This window comes from Bemisia tabaci, chromosome 4 (assembly GCF_918797505.1).
Source record: "Bemisia tabaci chromosome 4, PGI_BMITA_v3".
Lineage (NCBI taxonomy): Eukaryota > Metazoa > Arthropoda > Insecta > Hemiptera > Aleyrodidae > Bemisia > Bemisia tabaci.
The window spans coordinates 33865418-33887219 of NC_092796.1; the positions used below are offsets into that span (position 1 = coordinate 33865418).

The 21802-nt window shown below is 39.1% G+C and overlaps 2 protein-coding genes across 5 annotated transcripts in view; both read left to right on the forward strand.

Annotated features, from left to right (window-relative positions):
- The first annotated feature begins 1394 nt into the window (after window positions 1–1394).
- Window positions 1395–13959, forward strand: LOC109036264 (UDP-glucosyltransferase 2). The gene is made up of 7 exons (XM_019050336.2): window positions 1395–1552; window positions 3144–3296; window positions 4325–4586; window positions 8175–8587; window positions 9808–10030; window positions 10991–11213; window positions 12955–13959. The coding sequence occupies exons 2-7, from the start codon at window positions 3144–3146 to the stop codon at window positions 13232–13234; spliced, it is 1554 nt and encodes a 517-aa protein (XP_018905881.2). The 5' UTR covers window positions 1395–1552; the 3' UTR covers window positions 13235–13959.
- A 1287-nt stretch (window positions 13960–15246) lies between these two features.
- LOC109036250 (UDP-glycosyltransferase UGT5) overlaps window positions 15247–21802 on the forward strand; it is a 62187-nt gene continuing 55631 nt past the window's right edge. Inside the window, exons 1-5 of one of the 4 annotated variants that reach the window (XM_072299726.1) lie at window positions 15247–15486; window positions 17261–17716; window positions 18612–18810; window positions 19312–19619; window positions 21060–21233. In XM_072299726.1, coding sequence (XP_072155827.1) covers window positions 17567–17716; window positions 18612–18810; window positions 19312–19619; window positions 21060–21233 — 831 coding nt within the window. In that variant the 5' untranslated portion in view covers window positions 15247–15486; window positions 17261–17566. The remainder of the gene's footprint in view (window positions 15487–17260; window positions 17717–18611; window positions 18811–19311; window positions 19620–21059; window positions 21234–21802) is intronic. The other 3 variants (XM_019050304.2, XM_019050313.2, XM_019050322.2) reach the window with 3 other exon arrangements.

Here is a 21802-nt window from a genome sequence, read left to right on the forward strand (position 1 = left end):
TTAATAGACCATCGAGGTGAAGTTTCCCTACGGACAAACTTGGAATATGATGAAACAAGAGAAAATGAAAGTGCACTAATTAAGTCGGGTACGCATTATGACTAACAGCGGAGTGTAGTTTACTGAGACTAAAAGGCGTTGCTACTTTTCAGCATTCAGCATTCTTTGATGGGTCGGTGCTTTACCACCGGCCAATCAATCGGACTTATGTGAGGACGAGATAGTAAGTAGATTAATAGATTCGTTGTTTAGGCAAAAAATTGATCTCCTGAGTATGGTTCTACATGTTTTTTGGCTAAGTCATATAGTATCATGTACATGAAGTAAAAGTATGCTGCGTGAAAGAATACATCATGAAAGTAACTGAAAGCCTGGGCACGAAACTGAATGTTTAAAAAGTTTTGATTTCTCAGTTGCCTCGTGGAAGGAGATTGCAAAAGCTCACAGTAAAGTTGACGTTACTGATTTAAAAGACTGTGGCTGATTTAAAAGAAAAATTCCCGTGCATTCTTGACTACTTCTTGATTGCCTTGTCAGTCAAAAAAAAAAAAAAAATCCCTCCAGATTTTTTCACGTGTTTGTACAATTTTTGAAACTCTAGGAGACTTTTAGTGAGCTTTCTGTAGAAATTAGGAATATTTTTTAGAAAGTTACAAATAACGGCAACATTGTTAATAGTAGGTGGACAAGATGGACGTTCATTTGTAGAGAAACCAGCCAATAATCTAAAGTGAGGACAATGAAGTTTCCTTCCTTTTCTGTGTGCTATTATGGTAATAGTTTAAAATTTGAAATAATGCAAAACGTATATCTGCTTCCACGATAGAGCAAGAAAGATTTGAAATAAAATTGTCTGATAAACAAGCAGTTATTTTCACCTGAACCCGATAAAACTGAAAAAAACATGTATCTACTTTCGCAATACTTATATTTTTAAGTAATAACTTGTCAACCTTAACCTGTAAAATTGAAGGGGAAAAGAAGATCCTATAATAAGCTGAACGAAATAAAACGGAACTACGCTTTCGTTAAGCTACAACAGATTTTAAACCTTCCTAGATGAATTTACAAAGCTAGAATCGGCTAGAATTAGGAGCACAAAACTTCCAAGTCCTAAACCAAAGAACAGAACCACAGCAGGTGAAAATAAAAATCATGCGGTTTAAGCTGTGGCGGTGAGGTCTTAGATCACGAGTGTCGGAGATCTTGCGATTCCGGTCTTTAGCAGTTTTGTCGGATGCGCCCTGCACATCAAATGCACGTTTTCGCATAAAGTTACGATTTCAATACTCCTAAAAAACAATTCATTGAAAATGTAATCGTGTTTACAACAATCAATTAATTGGCTCTATGCTATCGTCGGCATTCCCTTGTTAAGAGGCAATTGTGACATGAGTAGATAGTGTTTTGTTCATCACTTATTTTTAATTGAAAACGCATTCGTTTGAAGTGGAAACCCGTTGGGCTTGACTCAGTTCACGCAGATCTCTCACGGCAGAAAGTAGCGTGGTGCTCGATTAAAAGCAGTGTGCGAAAACAGCTAATATTGAAAGTAAGTAAATAACGTTCACTTTTGATGCGATACTTGTAGGTCAAAAATAGATCGTATTCGATACATCAAACGGGTGAGATTGCATCGATATCGATTGGTTCAAAACATAAACATAGCCTCAAAGGTAAATTCAGAAATCTGAGAGAACGGATCTTTTGAAACAGATGTTTTATTCTTTTGAGTACCAAATGCCAATGCAAAGTGAAATTGTCAGGAAATTTCTCAATTTCAGCTTTTCCAATTAAAATCCTTACAGTTTGGTTTGAGGTTATGTTCTATTGTTTTGAACCAAACGATACATCGAACCGTTATCGAATACGGTCTATATGAAGCTCATCGGGTCCGCGTTTAGCAGAAAGAAACGAAGCCACACCAGTCATTGCCAAATTTAACCGCGCAATTTAATTTTCTGAAAAATAAAGTTTGCGCCGATTCCTTTGAATTTTTATGGAATTTGCTTCATACTAAGCTTTGCACAAAAACCAGCACAACTGTTTTCAAGTAATACATTTAATTGCCCAATTAAATTTGGAAATAGCTGAGGTGGCTTGGTTCCCTTCTGTTTCCATATCTCCACCGGAGACAAGACGGAACGACTAGCTGAAAACCTATTTCATGGACACCGGCAGGTGTTATGTTACCGGTGCATGGTTTCAACAATAATTCAGATTACTCACATTTGTACAGAGAAAACCTGATATGGTCATGTTATAAGAGGGTAAAAGGTTGTGAGAACTTTTCGGTGACAAAATTTTTAATTTTCTCATTTTAAAACAAACGTTAACGGAATTGAGTGTCATTTTGGAAAAGTATTTGACGACTCTTTTGAATTAATCTGCTATCAATTGATAGATTTAAAAAGTTGGTATCTTCGAGACACTGTTTTGACTTTAATTTACAAGTAAATCTTCTATTTGATCAATAAACGTTTTAATTAAGGTTTAATTCCACCGAGGCCTGATTTACGAAATTGAACCGAAAAAGCGGGTTTGAAAAAATTAAAGAAAATAATAGCGACATGAGCATTATTTTCACGCGAATGAGGGAAAAAACTATTTGCTCAGAAACAATACTGCATCGACAAAAAAGAAAAGAAAAAGGACAGAGACAAAAAAAAAACACACTTTGCTTCATGGAATTAGTCATTAGTATCATTTTGGATCATGTACATGGGAAAATCACCAATTCCGTCTAAAATCATTTTGGATTGATTTTTATCAAGTTAGTTTTATTAGTTTCACAAATCCATTAGGCTTTATCCTTTTAACAGATTGTTTAATTTGAACCGCCGATGTGGCTTATTCCATTCATCATTTTTTCTTCGCACGAAGAATAGCGATTCTTCTATTCCGTTCTGAGCTGAATACTGAAATTAACTGCTACTAAGGAGAATGAGTTTTTCTGAAGTACGAATTTCTTTTAATTCTTATGCATCAAAAAGTTCATTTCAAAGACTCAATATTGTTTCAAAAAGGTAGTTGCACGGTTGTTGAAAAAATAATTCATTCCTTGGATGTTTTATTCCTAAAATAATATACAAAGAAAAAAATTATAACTTTTCCATCACCACCTGATAATTTTATTGTTTCAGATGAAATTGTTGATAATAATCATCACATCGCTACTGAGCTGTGCCCATTTTGTAAATGCTGCTAATATTTTAGCGTTGGCTACAGTCTCCTCCGGTAGTCATACAATTTACGCTAACGCCATTATCAGAGAGCTTGCAGCCAGAGGACATAAGGTAAGTTAATGCCCTTGGGAATAAGAAACAAAAAACTAAGAAGACGTGTAAAGATGCCTTAAAACGTAAACAGTTTCATGCTTCCTATTCAGTGAGTAGCGTCAGATATACCCCATTCAAAACACTTATCTTGTAAGGCGCTCCCACAAAATGTATCCTAGACAACCTCTTGAAATCCAGCCTCATCAGACAGTAAGTGTGTCTCTTGCCTCATTGTGAGATTGGACTCGGATATTTGCCACGGCAATTTGAAAATCGATAGCAATTTTCATAAAGAAATCGGGCAACACAACACGTAGTCAAGCATTACATTACCAGCATGGGTCTTACTAAAAACAACGAGACGAACAAAACGTCATTCAGAAGATCATGCTCACCTTACGTATTTGTTGTGTTGGGGAGAAAACCCCGAAAATCCATACGGTGCGAATTTTGGAGAGACTTAAAGAGAGAAAACTTGTAAAAGCTCTTGATCGTATTACAATGACCTTGCAGTGTGTAAAATGTTTCATTTCCTCATCCTTGGATACCCATTCTCTTGATTTTTCAGAGAAAAATACTTAGACGAAAATAGGAATACCTATCTTTTCTTTTAATTTCAGATTTATAAGGGAAACACTAGGGTTTTTTCCAAAGAAAAAACAATGAATAAATCAATGTTCTTAGATTTTTTTACTTATATTTTTTTCAAAATCGAGTCAACGCGATCCTAACTTTTTAGAGTAATTCAATATCGGAATTTAAGAAACAAACGAGGAGACACTCAATTTTTAAAACTAATTCCCCGATTTTTCCCGCTATTATTCTTCCTGATGTATAAAAAAATAAGTTACAGTTTTTCAGTAAGTTGGAATTTTTTATAAATCATAGTTACCTTACTATTCGCCTAATTTTATTATTTTTCTTAGTTACTTTAAATTTATTATCAGTTTCAACTATAGTCATAATAATTGAAATTAAGATGATTGGTTTGATAGGTCCTTAAAACACCGTGGTTAACCTGTCATTGTTTAAATTTACTTTTTCAGCTGGTGGTTTTGTCGCCGGACAAAGAAAAGAAACCAAACCCGAACATAACTACGATCTACCTCGAAGGCGGTTATGAAAATGAGGTTATGTTCGAAACCACTCTGGAGGATTTTCCGTCATCGGAGGGTTTCGTCCAATATTTCAACATGCTAAACGAATACACAACATCACAGTGTAAAATTCTTCTGAATTCCCCAGGAAACAAGAAGTTCATTCAAGATTACAAGGATCACAAGTTCGATCTTATCCTATTTGACTACGGTAAGTAAAAGTGCCCTTTAAAATGTCCAGCAGTCATTCGGGAAGACTCGGCCAATTTTTTTTTTCTTTTCTGTTCTTATTTTTTTTATTTTTTCAAAAATCAAGACAAGAGATAAGTTTGATCGACTTGATATTCTACGAATGTATTCTCTAGTGAATCAGTAATTGAATCAGAAAGAACGAAAACACACCAACTCGAAAAAATGAAAATAATCAAGACGCACAAAAAACTGCAAGTAGGAAAAGAAGTTAGTCTAAGAAAAGGATTTTTGGTGCCGGAAGACAAGTACTTCAGGACACCTTAAAGTTCCAAGTTGGAACAGATGCGCTAATTTCAATGACCTTTATGGACATTGACTGTCTTTAATGAAGATTGAGCATTTTCGAGTTACCGAGTTGGTGTGTTTTTGTTCTCACTGATTCAATTGGTAACTTTAAAAATCGGAGTTAAAGTGAGAAAATAGCTCATTACAAAAGAATTGACAAAAGCGCAGAGAGTGTAGGAGTACGCAAGCTTCATTGTGCGTTTGAACGCAACCATTCGGGCTTTGGGGCTTAAGTTGCATATATGAGAAATTGAAGGCACTCTAGCTTTGTTGCCTTCTCAGACACACGGTCGTTGCGAAGCGCGATCGCGCGCATGCCTCTGGAGAGTGTTCCACTTGTATTTCTCACAGGTAGCTTTCGTATGGGCTGTCCATAAATTACGTTATGCTCTAGGATGGTGATGGGAGGATTAGGGGTGTATGATGAGGTGTGTGTAAAACGAGTCTTGCAAGTTGGAAAATGTATTTTTCTTCCATTTAAAACTAATTCAACAGACATGAGTCTCAAGCCTCCTAACATTCGCCACGAGGACGCAACAGAAATCAGCGGTAGCGTCATTTAAAGACACAGAAAAAAAGGAAAACGAGCACAATTGATCGAATGGACCACTAGACAGGGTCCGAATTTAAGAAATCTGATACAAGTTTCTTAGCCAGAATTTCACGTAAAACGGGATTCGCACAACGAAAATTACTGAAACCAACTCCTAACGAAGATATTAACGTTTTTATTTCACATTTGTTACGAGGAATTTCAACTGCCCGCTCACAAGAAACTCAAAGCTCTACGTGAGTCAAATCGCGCACTGCAACGGTTTCAGCAAGCTTCTCAATCGAGCAATGTTCATTTCCCATTGTGTCGTTCAAACTATAATCAATTCGCTATAGCTAAGCCAAAGCGTCAAGACTGAGGTTGCCAGATTTTTATATCGCAGAGACTATCATGATAATGTTTAGCGCGCCATGTGAATTACGTAGAGCATTGAGTTTTAATGAGCGGGTGGTTTGAATTCACTTATCAGGAATCATTAAATATCTTTGTAAGGAGTTGATTTCGGTGATTTTTGTTGTACGCATCGTGTTTTACGTGAAATTTTCATTTGGAAACATGTATCAAAATGCTGAAATTCGTACCTTGTCTAGTGATACATTGCTGAAATCTTGATTTTTGAACGATCTAATCAGGTATTTCAATTACATACCTATTTTTGTATTCGCTTATTCAACTCACCTTATTTTTAAAATTTATTATTAAAATAATGGGTATGAAATTAAGTTTAATAAGTTGACGTAACATATATTCATTGAGCGCTTCATTGATTCATTTCTTTACTCATATATTATCATGTTAGGGGTCGTGTCAGGTCACTTTGCCTGAAATAACGATACTGGAAATCAGGAGAAGCCCCCGAAAATATGTTCCGTATTTTTCACAAATATGAGAAATTTCACTATTTTGTAGCATACTGCAACATTTTTGACACTTTATCGGCACTTTGAACACTTAATTTCTGTACAAATAAAACTTTTTCGACTACCGAATGTAGTAGCTGATCGAGGGAGCGAGAGTCGTGATAATACGAGGGCTGTCCCAAAAGAAACCGGACTTTTGTCATAGAAGGCGAACCGAGCGTCGTAATGAAGTTTTCTTGGGCTTGTTTGAAAGCTGATAAGCTACTGAAGATGCTTATTTTTACAGAATGCAAAAACTCGTCTTGGTAAGGAAACTACACGCTTTGGAATAAAGGAAAGTCAAACTCGAGTTGCGATTTTTGTCTTTATTTCAAGAAAAATTTAGATACAACTTTAAAAAAACCCAGGTTTTAAGTCAAAAACTTCGTCGCTCTCTTATTCAGATGCTTAAAAATAAGGAAATTAACATTTTAAGCAGCTTACCAAGTCATCACCTATCCCCTTCAAAATAATCGCCAGCTTTGTCGATGCATTTTTGCCACCGTTTCTTCAATTGGGAGAAAACACTGTTGGAAATCCTCAGATTTGAATGATCGCAATTCCTACAAGGTGTTCTCTTGAATTTTCGGAATGGTTTGAAAACGTCGACCTTTCAAGGTAAATTTAAGTCGTGGAAATAAGAATAAATCACACGGAGCCAGGTCAGGTCACCTTGAAGGAATTGCGATCATTCAAACCTGAGGATTTCCAACAGTGTTTCTCCCAGTTAAAGAAACGGTGGAAAAAAATGCATCGACAAAAGTGGCAAGTATTTTGAAGCGGATAGGTGATGACTTGGTAAGCTGCTTAAAATGTTAATTTCCTTATTTTTAAGCAGTTGAATAAGAGAGCAACGAAGTTTTTGACTTAAAACCTGGGTTTTTTTTAAAGTTGTATCTAAATTTTTCTTGAAATAAAGACAAAAATCGCAACTCGAGTTTGACTTTCCTTTATTCCAAAGCGTGTAGTTTCCTTACCAAGACGAGTTTTTGCATTCTGTAAAAATAAGCATCTTCAGTAGCTTATCAGCTTTCAAACAAGCCCAAGAAAACTTACGACGCTTGGTTCGCCTTCTATGACAAAAGTCCGGTTTCTTTTGGGACAGCCCTCGTAAATGCGCTGGCGCGGCTAGAGTACCTGTATAGGGAGAGTAACGACAGGTCGGTTCATGGAGGGCTTAGGGCCCAAAAGTGCAGCCACCCTTCTAACCAACTTTTTCAAAATTTCACTGCCAGTCTGCAGATTCCAATTCTAACCAAGATGGCCAAGAATGTACAAAAATGAGCGTTCTTCCGCGAAATTGAGTAAATTCATGCAAAAACTGAGTCGAACACGTGCTTAATAAAGGACGGTTCGTACCAATAGTACCAGTAAATCGCTCTGGATAATTGAAATTCATAGGTTGGCTGCCCTTTTGGGCCCTAACTTCATTCGCGGAGGCATCGGTGAAGGCCTGATGGACTTTCGGAGTTTCAGATCCGTCGGTACTCTCCCTATACAGGTACTCTAGGCGCGGCTATCTTCACGCCGAATTTTTAACTTTTCCATACCAGTTCAGTCACCTGAAGATGGGCGGCCTGCCCGAAATGGACATTGTGCATAAAGAATAATAAAAAAGTAAGTCATCTAACTACAATCGGTTGTCGAAAAAATTTTATTTGCACAGGAATTTTGCGAAATTTCCTGAAATGTTTCGCTGAAGTTTCGAATCTTCTGTATTTCCCGTTTCACTTGTGCGACCTTGGGTTTATGACAGTAATTTCCACTGGAGCTCCTTGCCCTTATTAATTTCCGATCTTAAAATCCGCAGGTGTGACGGAGTGTTTCATAAAGTACGCCCACGTTTTCGGGCACCCGCCGATAGTGGGTTTCACGGCTTTCTTCGCCGTTTCGGCGTACCAGCTGGGCAACCACCACAACCCGGCGTTCGTGCCCCATTTCCAGAGCGCGGCCAGCCCTCAGATGAGCTTCCCGGAGCGCTTCATGAACTGGGTCGTTCATGAGTACTACCTCCTCTGGCGGAACTACATAAGTCTACCGACTATAGACGCGGTGGCGGACGAGTTTTTCGGATTCTCCAAGCCCAGCATCGGGGACCTTGAGCGGGAGATGTCCCTCATGCTCACCAACGAGCACTTCAGTTTCACTTACCCGAGGCCCAACATCCCTGCTGTCGTCGACGTGGGGGGCCTCCAGATCAAGCCACCCAAACCCTTGCCCAAGGTACATCTTCCGACATTTTCCACACTGAAAAAAGTGGTATGTTTTAGCACCTAGGATGTCAAAAAAGTGTCTAGTGATCCTAAAATGCTACCTTGATTGCCCACGCAGTTGAATTTGCATTCATGGGATGTAAAGTTAACTGCGAAGGCAGTAGAGGTTGCATCTTGGGATCACCAGACACATTTTCGACATGCTAGCTGTGCTAAAACAGCATTTTATTTTGTTCAGTGCAGTGGAGAAATACTATGAGGGGTTACGCGGCCTGGCCGCTATGCGGCATAGGGTGCTTCGCCCCGCAATTTTTTTTTTTCGCCTGAACCCTTAGAACTTCTTCTTTTTTGACTGACTGAAATTCCGAATTTTAATAGCATTCCGTTAAAAATGTCATTTGTTCCTTCTCCTTATTTCAGAGATTAAAAGAAAATCTATTAAAAGTTGGGAGTTCAATGAATCAAAAAGATTACACGTCAAAGAAAAGAAAATATTCTAAGGATTCAGGCAAAAAAAGAAAAGGAAAATGAAAATCCATTCGGTAGATATATTCTGAGAAAAAAACCACACAAAGTGTTTTGATTTCTACATTGCAGGGATAGGCACAACCGACTCCTTTAAATGTATATGCTGCGGGCTTATCTAGGGACTAGCAGCTATTGGTAGCCGCAAAAAATCGTGAAAATCAACCCAGTAGAACGGTAGAATGAACTGTGTCAAAAAATGAAAATGTATGGGGGACCAGAGAGCTTATAGTAAGGATTTCTGGCTCACTTATAGGAGCACCCTCGTACTATATCTGACTTGCCCCCAAAACGCCTATCTGCATAAGATAACTAATGACGCATACGCCGATTCTGGAATGAGCCAGAAATAATGGTTCCTACTTCTCGCAAAATGTTGTCCATTTAAGATCTAAAAGTTAGCTATAATGTCTCTATTACTTGTACTACGTTTGTACCGAAAAAAACTTTGTGAAAATGGATTAAACCCAAAGAAACTATGTAGCAATGCAGCATGCACATAGTTCCTTTGATTTTCTTTATTTGCATACAGTTCCATTTAACATAAATGCGTCTATTTACGGTACATTCTCTCGGTTCTACCCTCATTTTCAGATTGTGTAAAGCAATAATTTATTTTATTTTTTATTTTTTTTTATTTTTTATTTTTACTTTTACTGTTACTATGAGACTCCACATTTCATGGTTCACTTTCAAATTGTGCAGGATTTAGAAGACTTCATGAGCGGAGCGAAACATGGTGTCATTTTCTTCAGCTTAGGCTCCAACTTCTTGAGCAAACACATGTCCGACGAAAAAAAACAGATGTTCCTTGAAGCGTTCAGGCAAATTCCGCAAAGAGTCGTGTGGAAATACGAAGATGAGACGTTACAGAACATACCACAAAATGTCCTCGTCAAAAAGTGGTGTCCGCAGACTGACATTTTAGGTAAGACACGAGCATGGGAAACATATTATCGAACAGATTTAAACGCTTGCAAGTAGGAATCTTTGGATACGTTCGTAGTCATTAAATTATCCAGGTATGACCATTGTCGAAAAGGCGCGAAGTATACCGCCGGAGGTTGAACCGCGAAACGGTCAAAAAGTAGACTCCGCAACAATGTTTAAATTTTTGAGCGAAACGAAAACAGAATTTTTGAAAATTCATTATTAGAATTGGTATAATGCCAGCCTATCAAGTTTTGTTAATAAAACTAAGGGACAAGTTAATGTAAGGAATATAGCACTAATGGGTTGGTGGTTATACACATTTCACAACTCCCGCGAAAATTATATTTAAAGGTATTCAAAATTGAGTCGAATGCAAAAACATTAGCAATATCACTTTACATTGGAAGCATTCGATATAAATTCCTAGCTTGTTAAGTATGTGATTTGACTCAAATGATAGACTTGGATAGTCAGTCTGTTAAAGCTGGACGTTTGAATTGACGGCATGGTCAAATTCAATGTTTCAGTCAGGAGTTCTTAATAGAGCATTCAATTGACTTATCAAGTTTTACATGAACTAGCTATGAAGTAATTAATAACTAGGGTCGGTACTTAAATGCTGAAAAGGGGAAAAAATTTCGATTGATTGGGAATGCCAACATTTTTCGTCGACAAAATCGAAGTTTTCAGTCAAAAGAATCGCGTTTCAGTTCGGATGACTCACTAAAACCCACTAAAACCTTAAGAGGCCATGCTAAAACCTTCTTCCTTCACCGAAAAACTTGGTTATCTGAACCAAAATTTATTTTTATGACTGAAATCTTGGGTTACTCGAACTGCAGACTTTGATGCTCCACGTGAGTCGAGCTGTTTTTCAGCGAGTAGGTATGTGGCTCTTGTTTTTTGATGGTGATAAAGTCCAGAAAATCGTGATCATTTCTCTAATTTGTTGCAGGTCACAATAAAACGGTTTTGTTCATGACCCATAATGGTTATTTGAGCACACAAGAGTCACTTTACAACGGGATTCCAATGCTGGGTATACCTATAGTAGTGGATCAATTTATAAACAATAAAAAGTTGACCAAAGCTGGAGTGGCACTTAGATTGGATCTCAAGGATATCAAAAGCGCAGATCAAATAAAGGAGAAAATCACGACCATATTAAACAATCCGAGGTATGTTATTCGTTCATAAAAAAATTTCGAACTGAATCGTATCTTCTATAATATAAAATCATATGAGTAACATGTAACGCACAACATCTGAGGCGCAAAGCGTTTCAGAAAGTTGGACTGCGAAGTAGTCAGGGGGCGCGGCGCCCTGGTGAACATAAACATACATAAGTTACAGAATTATTTATCTCTGCGGAGTGGAAAAATTACAATAAATGGTGCCAAAGACGTCAGACTTTGAGCAGTTAAACTCCCTAATCAAAAGTTTCAATAACACTCACATGTTGGAAAATAATTTCCTGTTATTTTGGAAAGACAGGGGCAAAAACACTTTAAACAGAACAATTAACAGACAAAATTAATTTATTTGATACCTTACTGAGACGTGACGCCATTGAGTATTCTAAATTATTCCATGATATTGCATGAGACTAAAAATTGTACGTCATCAGCAAAAGTATTCATACCTATTTACGGAGTTGAAGAGTTCCTCATCTTCAAACTTGAGTGCTTACAGAAACGCACTTTTACGAATTTCTTTTTCGGACATACCACTTCTACTGGATGATGCCCACTTATATGCATATTCACAACGGTACGCGTTCAAAGTAACACAGACGTGCAACATAATTGGATTTTCTATCCGAGTAAGAATATTTGATTATCTGCTTAGGCATTCCAGGAAATGCCTCAGTTGCCTTTTTGTATCTGATTGATACAATGGAGTTAGGTTTCAGATATTTATAGTATATAATAGTGCTTATCTAAATTTGCCAAAAATTTTTAAAAAATAATATTTATGTTTAACTTGTTGGTATTACTTAATGATTGTTAAAGTTAATAATCTACTATAGCAATTGTAAACGCAAAATGTAGCAAATTTGTAGCAATTGTGTAGCTTTGCACGTGTCAGGGATTTGCATTTAAGTACTTCTACTTAAGTAAAATCTCGCGAAAAACATGATGGTTCCATTGGTTTTCTCTGAAATCAACTCTCACGCTAATAAAGAGCTCTCAAATCAGGCCGAAATGGAAGGAATATCCCGGCTAAGTTGAGATTCCATCTTTATATCTGGTCAATCTCTCCGAGCAAGTAGGGCAAACAAATCATAGGGTTGTCGTGGTTTCAACTTATGTATTTGCTTATCTTTGCATGGAGAGTTCGACTTGATATAGAGGTGGACTCTCGAAGGAACGTGCGATATCCCCTCCATTACGATCGACAGCTCTTTTTGGAGCTTGGGAGTTAATTTTAGAGAACACCGGTGGCACCATTGAATTTTTGCGAAATTTTACAAAAGAAAAATTACACTTAAAACGCAAATCCTTGGTCCGACAATGATGTATACAGAATGTACTTGTGCAAAAAACTTCAAAATCACAAGTTGAAAAATTCTGACTGTACGAGTTTGAACAATCACGCAAGACACAGTGCGGACGGCGGCGCGCGGCGCAGAACGGGTGTTAGTGCCTGCAAGCCTTCGTGGATACTTCACGCATTGCGCGTACGGCAGCGCCCCGGCGCAGAGCACATGTTAGTGCCTGCAAGCCTGCATGGATACTTCCCGCATTGCACGTACACCACACCACCACACCATAGCTTCATTCTGCCTGTGTCCTCTTTGTCTATCAATTTCAATAATCAGCCCGCTGGTCACGATCACTCTAGCTGAGTACTGACGCATCCTTACAGTAAAAGGTTCAAACTGTTTCTTATTTTAGTTTTCTTTATGATTTTCCGCAGCTTCCGGGAAAAAGCGCAACAGATGTCGGTGCTTTTCCGGGATCGGCCGATGAATCCCCTGGACACGGCAATCTACTGGATCGAGTACGTGTTGCGGCACAAGGGAGCCAAGCAGCTGAGGGTGGCCAGTCTCGACTTGGCCTGGTACCAGTACTACCTCCTCGACATCTATTTCGCCATCGCTGCCGCATTCTTCGCGGTCTACTATGCTTTGGCCAGGATCTTTCGGTCGATATTCAGTACAGAAACAAAGCAAAAAACAAAGCAGAAGAAAACGTAATCTCTCGGTGATTCAGACGTGAACCAGTTCATTTTACGAACTTTGAGGGGGAAATAATTGTTGAAAAGATTGTTAATTTTGAAGGAAAATTCTCACTTCGGTTTTGAGGAAAGATTCCTCGTTTTGCTTCTTCTTCTTCCTGCTGGATACGCGTCTCCGATTTAAAGATTTTCTTTTTTTTAATGATTTTTATTTAAATGAGATTATTTTGATTGTCAAAGCATATTTAGTTTCAAAACACAAATTCCTTATAAGCCATAAAAAAAAGAAAAAAGAAAGAAAATACAAATGATGACAATCCAAGTAAAAATACATTTCCTTCACCTGAATGACACTTGTTTTCAAATCAAAAACATCTTTTCAAGCAAACATTTATCATTTATCAATTTTTTTAAAAAAAGACTATTATCATCATATTTTTCAAAGAATCGATAAAATTTGAAACAATGCCGTCCCATCAAAATAATACTACCGGCACTCAAAGTCCTGCGTGATCTCATGTTATCCGGTGCAACGAGGTAGTCGAATTAAGCACGTATCTGAAAGACGTTCTGTGTAGAGATGGAGGCATATTATTATGTTAGATTCCAATTATGAATGGACGAAATGAATACGCTGGTTTCATTGGATGAGATTATTTGGTAACCAACAGGAGTGTACATATTGTATAAATTAAATTTAAGCTCGAAATGTATATTGTAAAATAAATTTGTATACATTACAAATGTCATGACTTCGATTTTTTAGATAATGAAATGCAGTGAATGGTCCATTTTAGTCTTGAATCTTAGGAAATATCAGTGAAACCGTTAAAAAATGACCAACAGTTCTTTGCGGGCTGAACTTTAAAATGAATAGACACAGGGATAGACAAAGAACTGAGCTATCCTACTGGTGGAACATGGGTGGTTGTGATGGACTAAGAGGGGAAATGGTGGTAGCCAAAGTGCAATACCGCGTATCTTCTTATGCGACAATGCAGGTTTCTTGTCATACTTTAGTTTTTCTGTGGCAAACTAGTGAATTAAATTTCTTGAAAACTTCCTTGATTTTACCTTATAAAAGCAGAGTATTCCGTAGAAATTCAAGCAGTATACTTGACTTGGTTTTATTCAAAACAAGGGGAAAGCTCTAATACGTTCATACTAAAGAAGCGCTCAGCTGTTTTCTACGTAGGCGCGTTTTTACTCGTAAGAAGATGAACACCGTTGAGTCAAAGAACTCGCCTCACCAAAATTTCAACTATCAATTTTGAGAAAACTACACTACCGCTAAAAAAAACTAAAGTATAGAAAAACAATTATCGTCCTCCGTGCCTTGACATCAGAAGCATTAAATAAAAGTATCACAGATTAATCTATTCTAAATATGTTAGACCCCTCTTCGCCATCTTGTTGTTAAGCTGGCGCGTCATTTGAACGCATTGCCACTGGTATACTAGAATTCTAGAGGCAGGTTCAAAACAAAAAGCGTTCCCTATCAACTGGAGGGTTTAAAAATAAAGATTTTGACACATCGCAATGGAGATACGTCGTTTCACACTGTAGCCATCGATGTCACCGAACATTTCTTCTCTGCGCTGCCTTTGAATCCAACAATTTTACCTCGGCTTTTTCTCATTGTCAGAGGCGGAGAAGTGCCAGTGAGAAATTGGCAGTACATCAACGGCATTTCGTAATCCCGACTCGATACCCGGGTAAGTAAATACACATCAACGACACTCAGACAGATAGTTCGTCGCTCCTCTGACGTAAGGGCGTATCTCTTTTTGCAAGTGAGCCCTGCAAAGCATAGAGTTATATGGAGAAAAGGGCTCACGTAGAAATCAGGATACGCCTTATTACGAACGAGTGCGAGCGGCGCGGCTTCAAGAGAGCTGACAAAAACCGCATATATCGTATTTAAAAGCATATGAGTTAGGATGTTTTGGCTCGGCGGGGGAGAGACGCACGGGAGGCCGATAACGGCGCGTTATTTGAGGTCAGCCGTTGATAATAATTACTCGTAATTATTCCGACATGACGGCGACGTATGTACGTTGTCCCGTCGAGCGCGTGCAGCCGTGCACTCGCACTCCACATGTGCGGGTCCGCAGAGGTGCGTCGGCTCCTCGGCCGTGTGACGTCACGCGCCGCGTTTCTCGAACGGATTACGTCATCAGTGCGGAAAATTCGCCGGCGCGGTTTTTGAGAGGTTAGGTTTGATGTTCGGTAGTGTAGGTAGTGCGGGAAGGCGGAAAAGCCCGGTGAATGGTGAGTTGGTTGATTTCGTAACGCGGCGGGAGGGGGTTGAGTGCTTTTATAGTGAGATGGTCACTGAGGATCCAATTTCTGATTGGTTGAGACATCTTACGCTCGATTAAGCGTTAAAGGTCCAAATAAATGGCAAATTTTGGCCGCCCGGATGATTGGAAATGATAGATAGATACCGATAGATAGATAGAATTATTGATGCATACAGCCTATAGTAAAAAGCTCTGGCACAAGTCAAATTCACAATTTATACATCAATTACAACAATTTAAACAAAATAACTGGAGATGTTGCATGTGTGAGGAATTTGCGATTTGACTATTGATTATTATGTAAAAGTTCGTGAGAAACACGATGGTGCCACTGGTTTTCTCTGAAATCAACTCCCAGCTCAAAAAAGCTCTCAAGTTGACGATCCGAATCTGTTGATCGGATCTGTCCGAATTGCAGAATGCAGTCCAAGTGTAGAGTGGGGGAGGAAACCTAGTAACATCATTTTTGTATGCGGGGGAAATATCGTCACCCCTTTGAAATAAGGAAGTATCTCAATTCCAACGTGTGCCTTAGCTGTTTTACGCATAAATCCACGCTTTGGGGGCTCCTCATACAGAAATCGAGATACGCCCTTACGCCAGAGGAGCGACGATACGTGCATTGCTGCAGCTACAACATTTCTCACAAAATAAAAAGGACCCAGAATCCAACATTTCCACTTGATTAGAGTGTCTCCTGAACGATGAACTTGAGCAAATTAAATTCCTTTATCGAAAAATACGTGAAGATTATTTGACGAAACTAAAGCAATTGACGACCATCCCGGCACATGTGACAGGCTTTGCAAAACTGAATCTTATCTTTTCTGGATTGATTGAAACTGAAACTTCAAGTATAGGGTAAATGAAACAAAAGCATAGTTGAGACTTCAACTGCGGGTCTACTTATTCGACTGAAAATCCTACTTACAGAAAACCCAGTAGGTGCCTATTAGCATTATGTTGACTAAGAATTATCAAATTCAGCTGAAAAAGTGCGCTTACGTTGATGTATTTTTGTATTGTATTGCATTTTAAAGTCGGCAATCCGATTTCTGTAGAAGTATTCGGTGCAATATAAGAAAAAAATTCACGGAAATGGCTACTCCAAGTCAAGTTTTGATTGAAAACAATGACACATTGCCACAGCACCATGACTACATTTTAGGAAGTCATTTGTCTAGGTATGGGGGATTAGATTTCAGAGAAAGAGTCGATTATGTTCTGTTGCGGTATATTAAACTGCCTGAGCAATTCAGGAGCCACCGCTGTAGCCTATGCGATAAAATTTACGAAAACATTTAAATTAAAAACATTAAAATTAAAATCCGACGTTGCCGATCTTTGAGGTTCTAATATCACTCAAAAAATGACGATTCGTAGTTATTTTTGATAAATATTGATATTATTATATGAAATTTCAGAATAATAGAAACGAAAAAAAATATAGTTGAACTATGCAAACGATTAGTTTCTCCTTGCTCAATGAACTTTTTCGGGAAAACGTTCGATGAATTACTCTATTTTCAATCTATAATTATCAGTTTATTGCGTGATTCATCTAATAAGTTTGAGGTTAGATTTTTCGTATTAGAAACCGAAATGCCATTCGAGACTAAATACAAAGAGTTATAGCCGCGCTTATAAGAAAGCCGTATGAGCAGTCGAATGTTGTAAAACGTCCTCTCAAAAAAGATTTATTTGTGAAGAAAATTCTTAATATTTTTCCTTGAAATTTGCAGATATTTTAGATCAAATTACGGACGAAATCCACTGAAAAATCTGAAGAAAAATATTCAAAAATTTTCCTGAAAATTTGTGATTTGTCGAAAGAAATTTGGCAACGCTTGAAGGCTCATACAGCGTTCTTCCTCAGCACAGCAGTATGGTGGTGTAGTTTTTCGCACATATTAGTTCTGCCAATTATCAAGAGGATTCCGGCAGTATCATTGTGGCTTTTAAATATAAAGTAGAAACTACGTTTTACACAGGATACCTTATACATATTTGGACCTACAAGATATTTTAAGAAGTCTCAAAAGTAAGACATGTGGACACACATTTTGAGTTTAGCAGTGATTCTCATTGTTGACAAAAGCTCTTGCGCCCGGATTTTATCATTGATGACAGTGCCGGCTCACAGCCATGCATACTGGGCCTCCAACCTAATCGAAACTCTAGCCTCAAGAGGACACCAGGTAAGCACAAGAATCTCCATAAATATTTTCAATTTTCCAACCTGACAACCAAAAAAAAAAGAAAAAGAGAGAGACCTTCAACTAAACACACCAGGTGGAAACTATTACTTTCGGAAATTCCAATTTCCTTATGAACAACTGGCTTACATTCAGCAACAAGGAACGACTGTTTCTAGCTAATTTCAGAAACAACATTTATGCCATTGGTTACCCTATGCAGATACGCGCTTATATGGAGGAGCCAGAGATAGTGGTCCCTTATTGCAAAATGTATTCCAACTATGGGGCAACAACATTCATCCACGTGGTACACCAGCATGGTTTTGGAGTTGAGCGACCTAATTCGCGAGACTCTTGTCACTCTAGTGGAGTCAGGATCGTTGACGAGGCAGTCGTTAAATTCGTGTTAATGATGATAACTTCGCATTTCTATGTTTGTTCATCGAAGCAACATCTGGTCGACTTGCAAGAGCATTGCCAGACAGGAAGAATAGCCGGGCGCCTTCAATTTTTCGTCTATGCAACATGGACGGCCCTGGAGCTCGAATAGTTGTATCACCATAGTGCCGGCTGCTGCCCTACCTCTCAAATGGATAATGAGTTTTGGTTGAAGTAATGAAACAAGTTTTCCAAACTTCAGCTTATTTGTAGGACGTCACCGTCAAGCGTTACGTGATTAATAAGGGGGCTTTAGAGTTGCGTTATAAAGCGTTACAAGAAGAGAGGGGTTTAAATATGCCAAAAAAGTGTGTTACGTCATTTATAAACACTCCCAAACCAAACTACTCTTACGAGGAAATCTGTAAAACGAAGCTTGCGCGGCAAAGTCTTAAATATGAACATGTTATTTTGATTCTGACGGTTTTAAAACATTTTTGTCCCGGTACATATTTAGATCGTGGCTTTGACGCCAGAATCGAAGACCTCATCGCACCCGAACGTGACGTCAGTATACTTGGAGGGAGGCTACGATGAGAAAGTTCTCTTCGAGCAGGACTTGGACAGCATCCCCCCCATCGAGGAGCCGACCGCCATGATGCATTTCCTCTTCAACTGGCTGGCCGACATGTGCCGAACTCTACTCCTATCCCCAGGTGAGTAAGGTTTTACATTCTGTTAAATTTGAATTTTTTGCTCAAATTGCGACAAAAATTAAATTAAAACAATTCCGGACCATCGTGCAGAATTTCCGCACTTTTTCAGTACTTCCAGACCGCCCTTAAAAAATCAGTGCCATGGCCGGACCTTCCGGAAACTTTGGACTTATACTGCCGTGCTAAGGAATAGCGCCGTAGGAACATTCGAGAATTGCCAAATTTCCTTCGGTAAAATGTTTATTTTTGAGTAAAGATATGTATATTTTTCCCTGAAATTTTCAAGAACTTAAGGTGAAATTGCGAACAAAATTATCTGAAAAATTGGATTGAAAATGTATAGAAGTTTACCAGGAAATTGTGTTTTTTCGAAGGAAATTTGGCAACGTCTGAAGGTTCATACAGCGTTCTTCCTTAGCACGGCAGTAGACACCCTGCGTTGTCTCCCACTCTCTCGCCTTTTCTCTCCTTGTTTTTTGAGTGTTGGTTTCGGGATTCCAGGCAACAAGCGGTTCATGGCGGACTACGCGGACGGTCATTTCGATCTGATCCTGACGGATTCGACGGGGAACGAGTGCTTCCTGAAATACGTGCACCTCTTCGGGTACCCGCCGGTCGTCTCCGTTGTGCCCTACGGCTCCCCGCAGTGGGTCAACGAGCTCGTCGGCAACTTCGCCAACCCCGCCTACGTCCCCAACCAATTCACCAGCTTCACCGACCGCATGACCTTCGCAGAGAGACTCACCAACCTCTACGTCAACGTCTACTGCTCCCTCTTTCGATATTTTCGATATCTACCTCGAAATGAAGTAAGTCGAAGGGGAAATTTGTCACTCTTTGTTTATGGTTGGCTGTGAGTCCCTTTGGAATGAAAGTCATTAAATCAACGTGGGGAACAGTTTTCAAAACTCACAGGCGCCAACGCGCCAAATGCGCTTAAGAAATCGATCATGGCGCCTAAAAAAAGAAGGCTCTGCGCCAACGTGGCCCCTAAAAATTGCCCCTTTCCCTCCAAAAAAAATTCCTAATTTTTCTGTTTGGTGATTTTTCGAAATTTCCCCACGAAATTTTCGGTTACTAGTTCTGTAATTAATACATCTTGCGTCTAAATTTTCACTATGTGCGTCGTGGTATTTAGGCAAAAAGGCAATCTGGCCCCTAAAAAATCTTCAATGGCCCCTAAAAATCGAGGTTGATGCGCCACATGGCTCCTGAAACTCAAAGGTAAGTTTCGAATACTGGTGGGGAAGGAAGGAATGTTCGGATGATCTTCGCAGAGAGACTCACCAACCTGTACGTCAACGTCTACTGCTCCCTCTTTCAATATTTTCGATACCTACCTCGAAATGAAGTAAGTCGAGGGGGCAATTTTTCACTCCTTGTCTATCGTTGAACTGGAAAAAATTCCGGCCGTGAAAGTCGTGCTTACGCGCTGTATAGACGTACCATGAGCGTTCCGGGCACAGCACCCGGAGCAGTCGAAACTACGGCTCCAGCATCCGGAACTTTCGGCATCTGAGCCCGGAACAGACGGTATGTCTATAAAGCCAGTATTTTTGCGTGTTAACAGTGTGGCTGTGAATCCATTTGGAATAAAAACCATTAAATCAAGTGATAATGATAGAATCAGGTAATAGTTTGTCGTCTCCAGGACGAAGAAGCCTAACTCCATTCTAAGATTGGCAAATTGACTCAAAAAAATAATTAATTTCACAAAAATGTACCGGTGAATTTTTTTTTAGAATTTTTCTGATTTTTGCATGGAATCTGAGGAAAAATCAGTGAAATTCTCAGTTAAAAATGCCCAAGATTTTTCTGGCTCAAATTTGCAAGGGAAAATTTGACAACATTGAAATGGAGTTAGGTTCTTCCGTGAGGGAAACTACGAGTTCTGCGGCGGAGCAAGCACAGAGTAAGAGTCAGGGGCAGCATTTCAGCAGCGAAACTTCGACAAAATGCTTTTGCAAAAACAAACTATGGGAGCGAGAAAGTAAAAAATTGCAAGACTCCGAGTAGAATATCTCTCTCTTGAAAGCCGATTGTTAAATGTTTCCATTTTCGGTGAGAAAAATGCAGAGGCTATCATACGGGAAATCGACAATTGATAAGGTAACAGATTTATCGCCCCTCAAAAGGAAAAAGGGTTGAACATTTTCTGGAGATGATGCCTCCCTCGACAATCGATTCGAATGCAAATCCTGCGGTAAAATATTTTGATGATTCTATCCCTTGTTTATAACTGATTTCAGGCGACAGCGCAGGAATTCTTCGGTTTCGCAGAGCCGGGCGTAGCTCAACTGGAGAAACATGTGAGCCTGGCCCTGGTGAACTCGCATTTCAGTTTGCGCTACTCAGAGTCCATCCCACCCGGACTGGTGCCTGTTGCTGGAATGCACATATCACCGGCCAAGCCACTTCCTAAAGTAAGTTTTGCAGACACAGACCCGCAGTTTAAACATGGATACTGTTTTGAAACTCTTAATGGCTTTTATAAAAATTTCAGTTAATTCAAAGTTAGGGCACGCAATTGTAAATACAATTAGAGGTGTCGTCAGCTAAGTTGGGACTCGTTTTCATTCCGTTTGCAAGCGACCGCGATGCAGTTGTCCAATAGGAATCGAGAATTGACTACGCTCACGATCGCGGGCTGCGGTCAATACTCGATCGCTATTGTACGATTGCATCGCGATCACTGGCAAGCAAAATGTAAACAAAGGCCGACTCACAATTAGCTGACATCTCCGGAAGAAACATCACTTGGACCGCATTTACCAAAGAAAAGAACTGTGATTTTCTTGGAGGAATAGATTGGTAATTGGGAGAATTGGCAGAATTCAGAAAAATGAAAGCAGGACCCGTTTTTTTTTTGGGGGGGGGGGGGGAACCTTATTTTCGATTCAAAAAACCATTTACTGTATCAAATGCCAGTTTTCCCCCAAAACGGACCCTGCTTTCTTTTCTCAGAATTTTGCCAATTTCCTTATTCATAATG

What these genes read in the sequence shown, in the direction of transcription:
- LOC109036264 (XM_019050336.2), top strand. Translation starts at nt 3,144, where the DNA reads ATGAAATTGTTGATAATAATCATCACATCGCTACTGAGCTGTGCCCAT. An exon ending in TCTTATCCTATTTGACTACG is followed by an intron (nt 4,587 to 8,174) that starts GTAAGTAAAAGT and finishes TAAAATCCGCAG; the next exon opens with GTGTGACGGAGTGTTTCATA. An exon ending in ACCATATTAAACAATCCGAG is followed by an intron (nt 11,214 to 12,954) that starts GTATGTTATTCG and finishes GATTTTCCGCAG; the next exon opens with CTTCCGGGAAAAAGCGCAAC.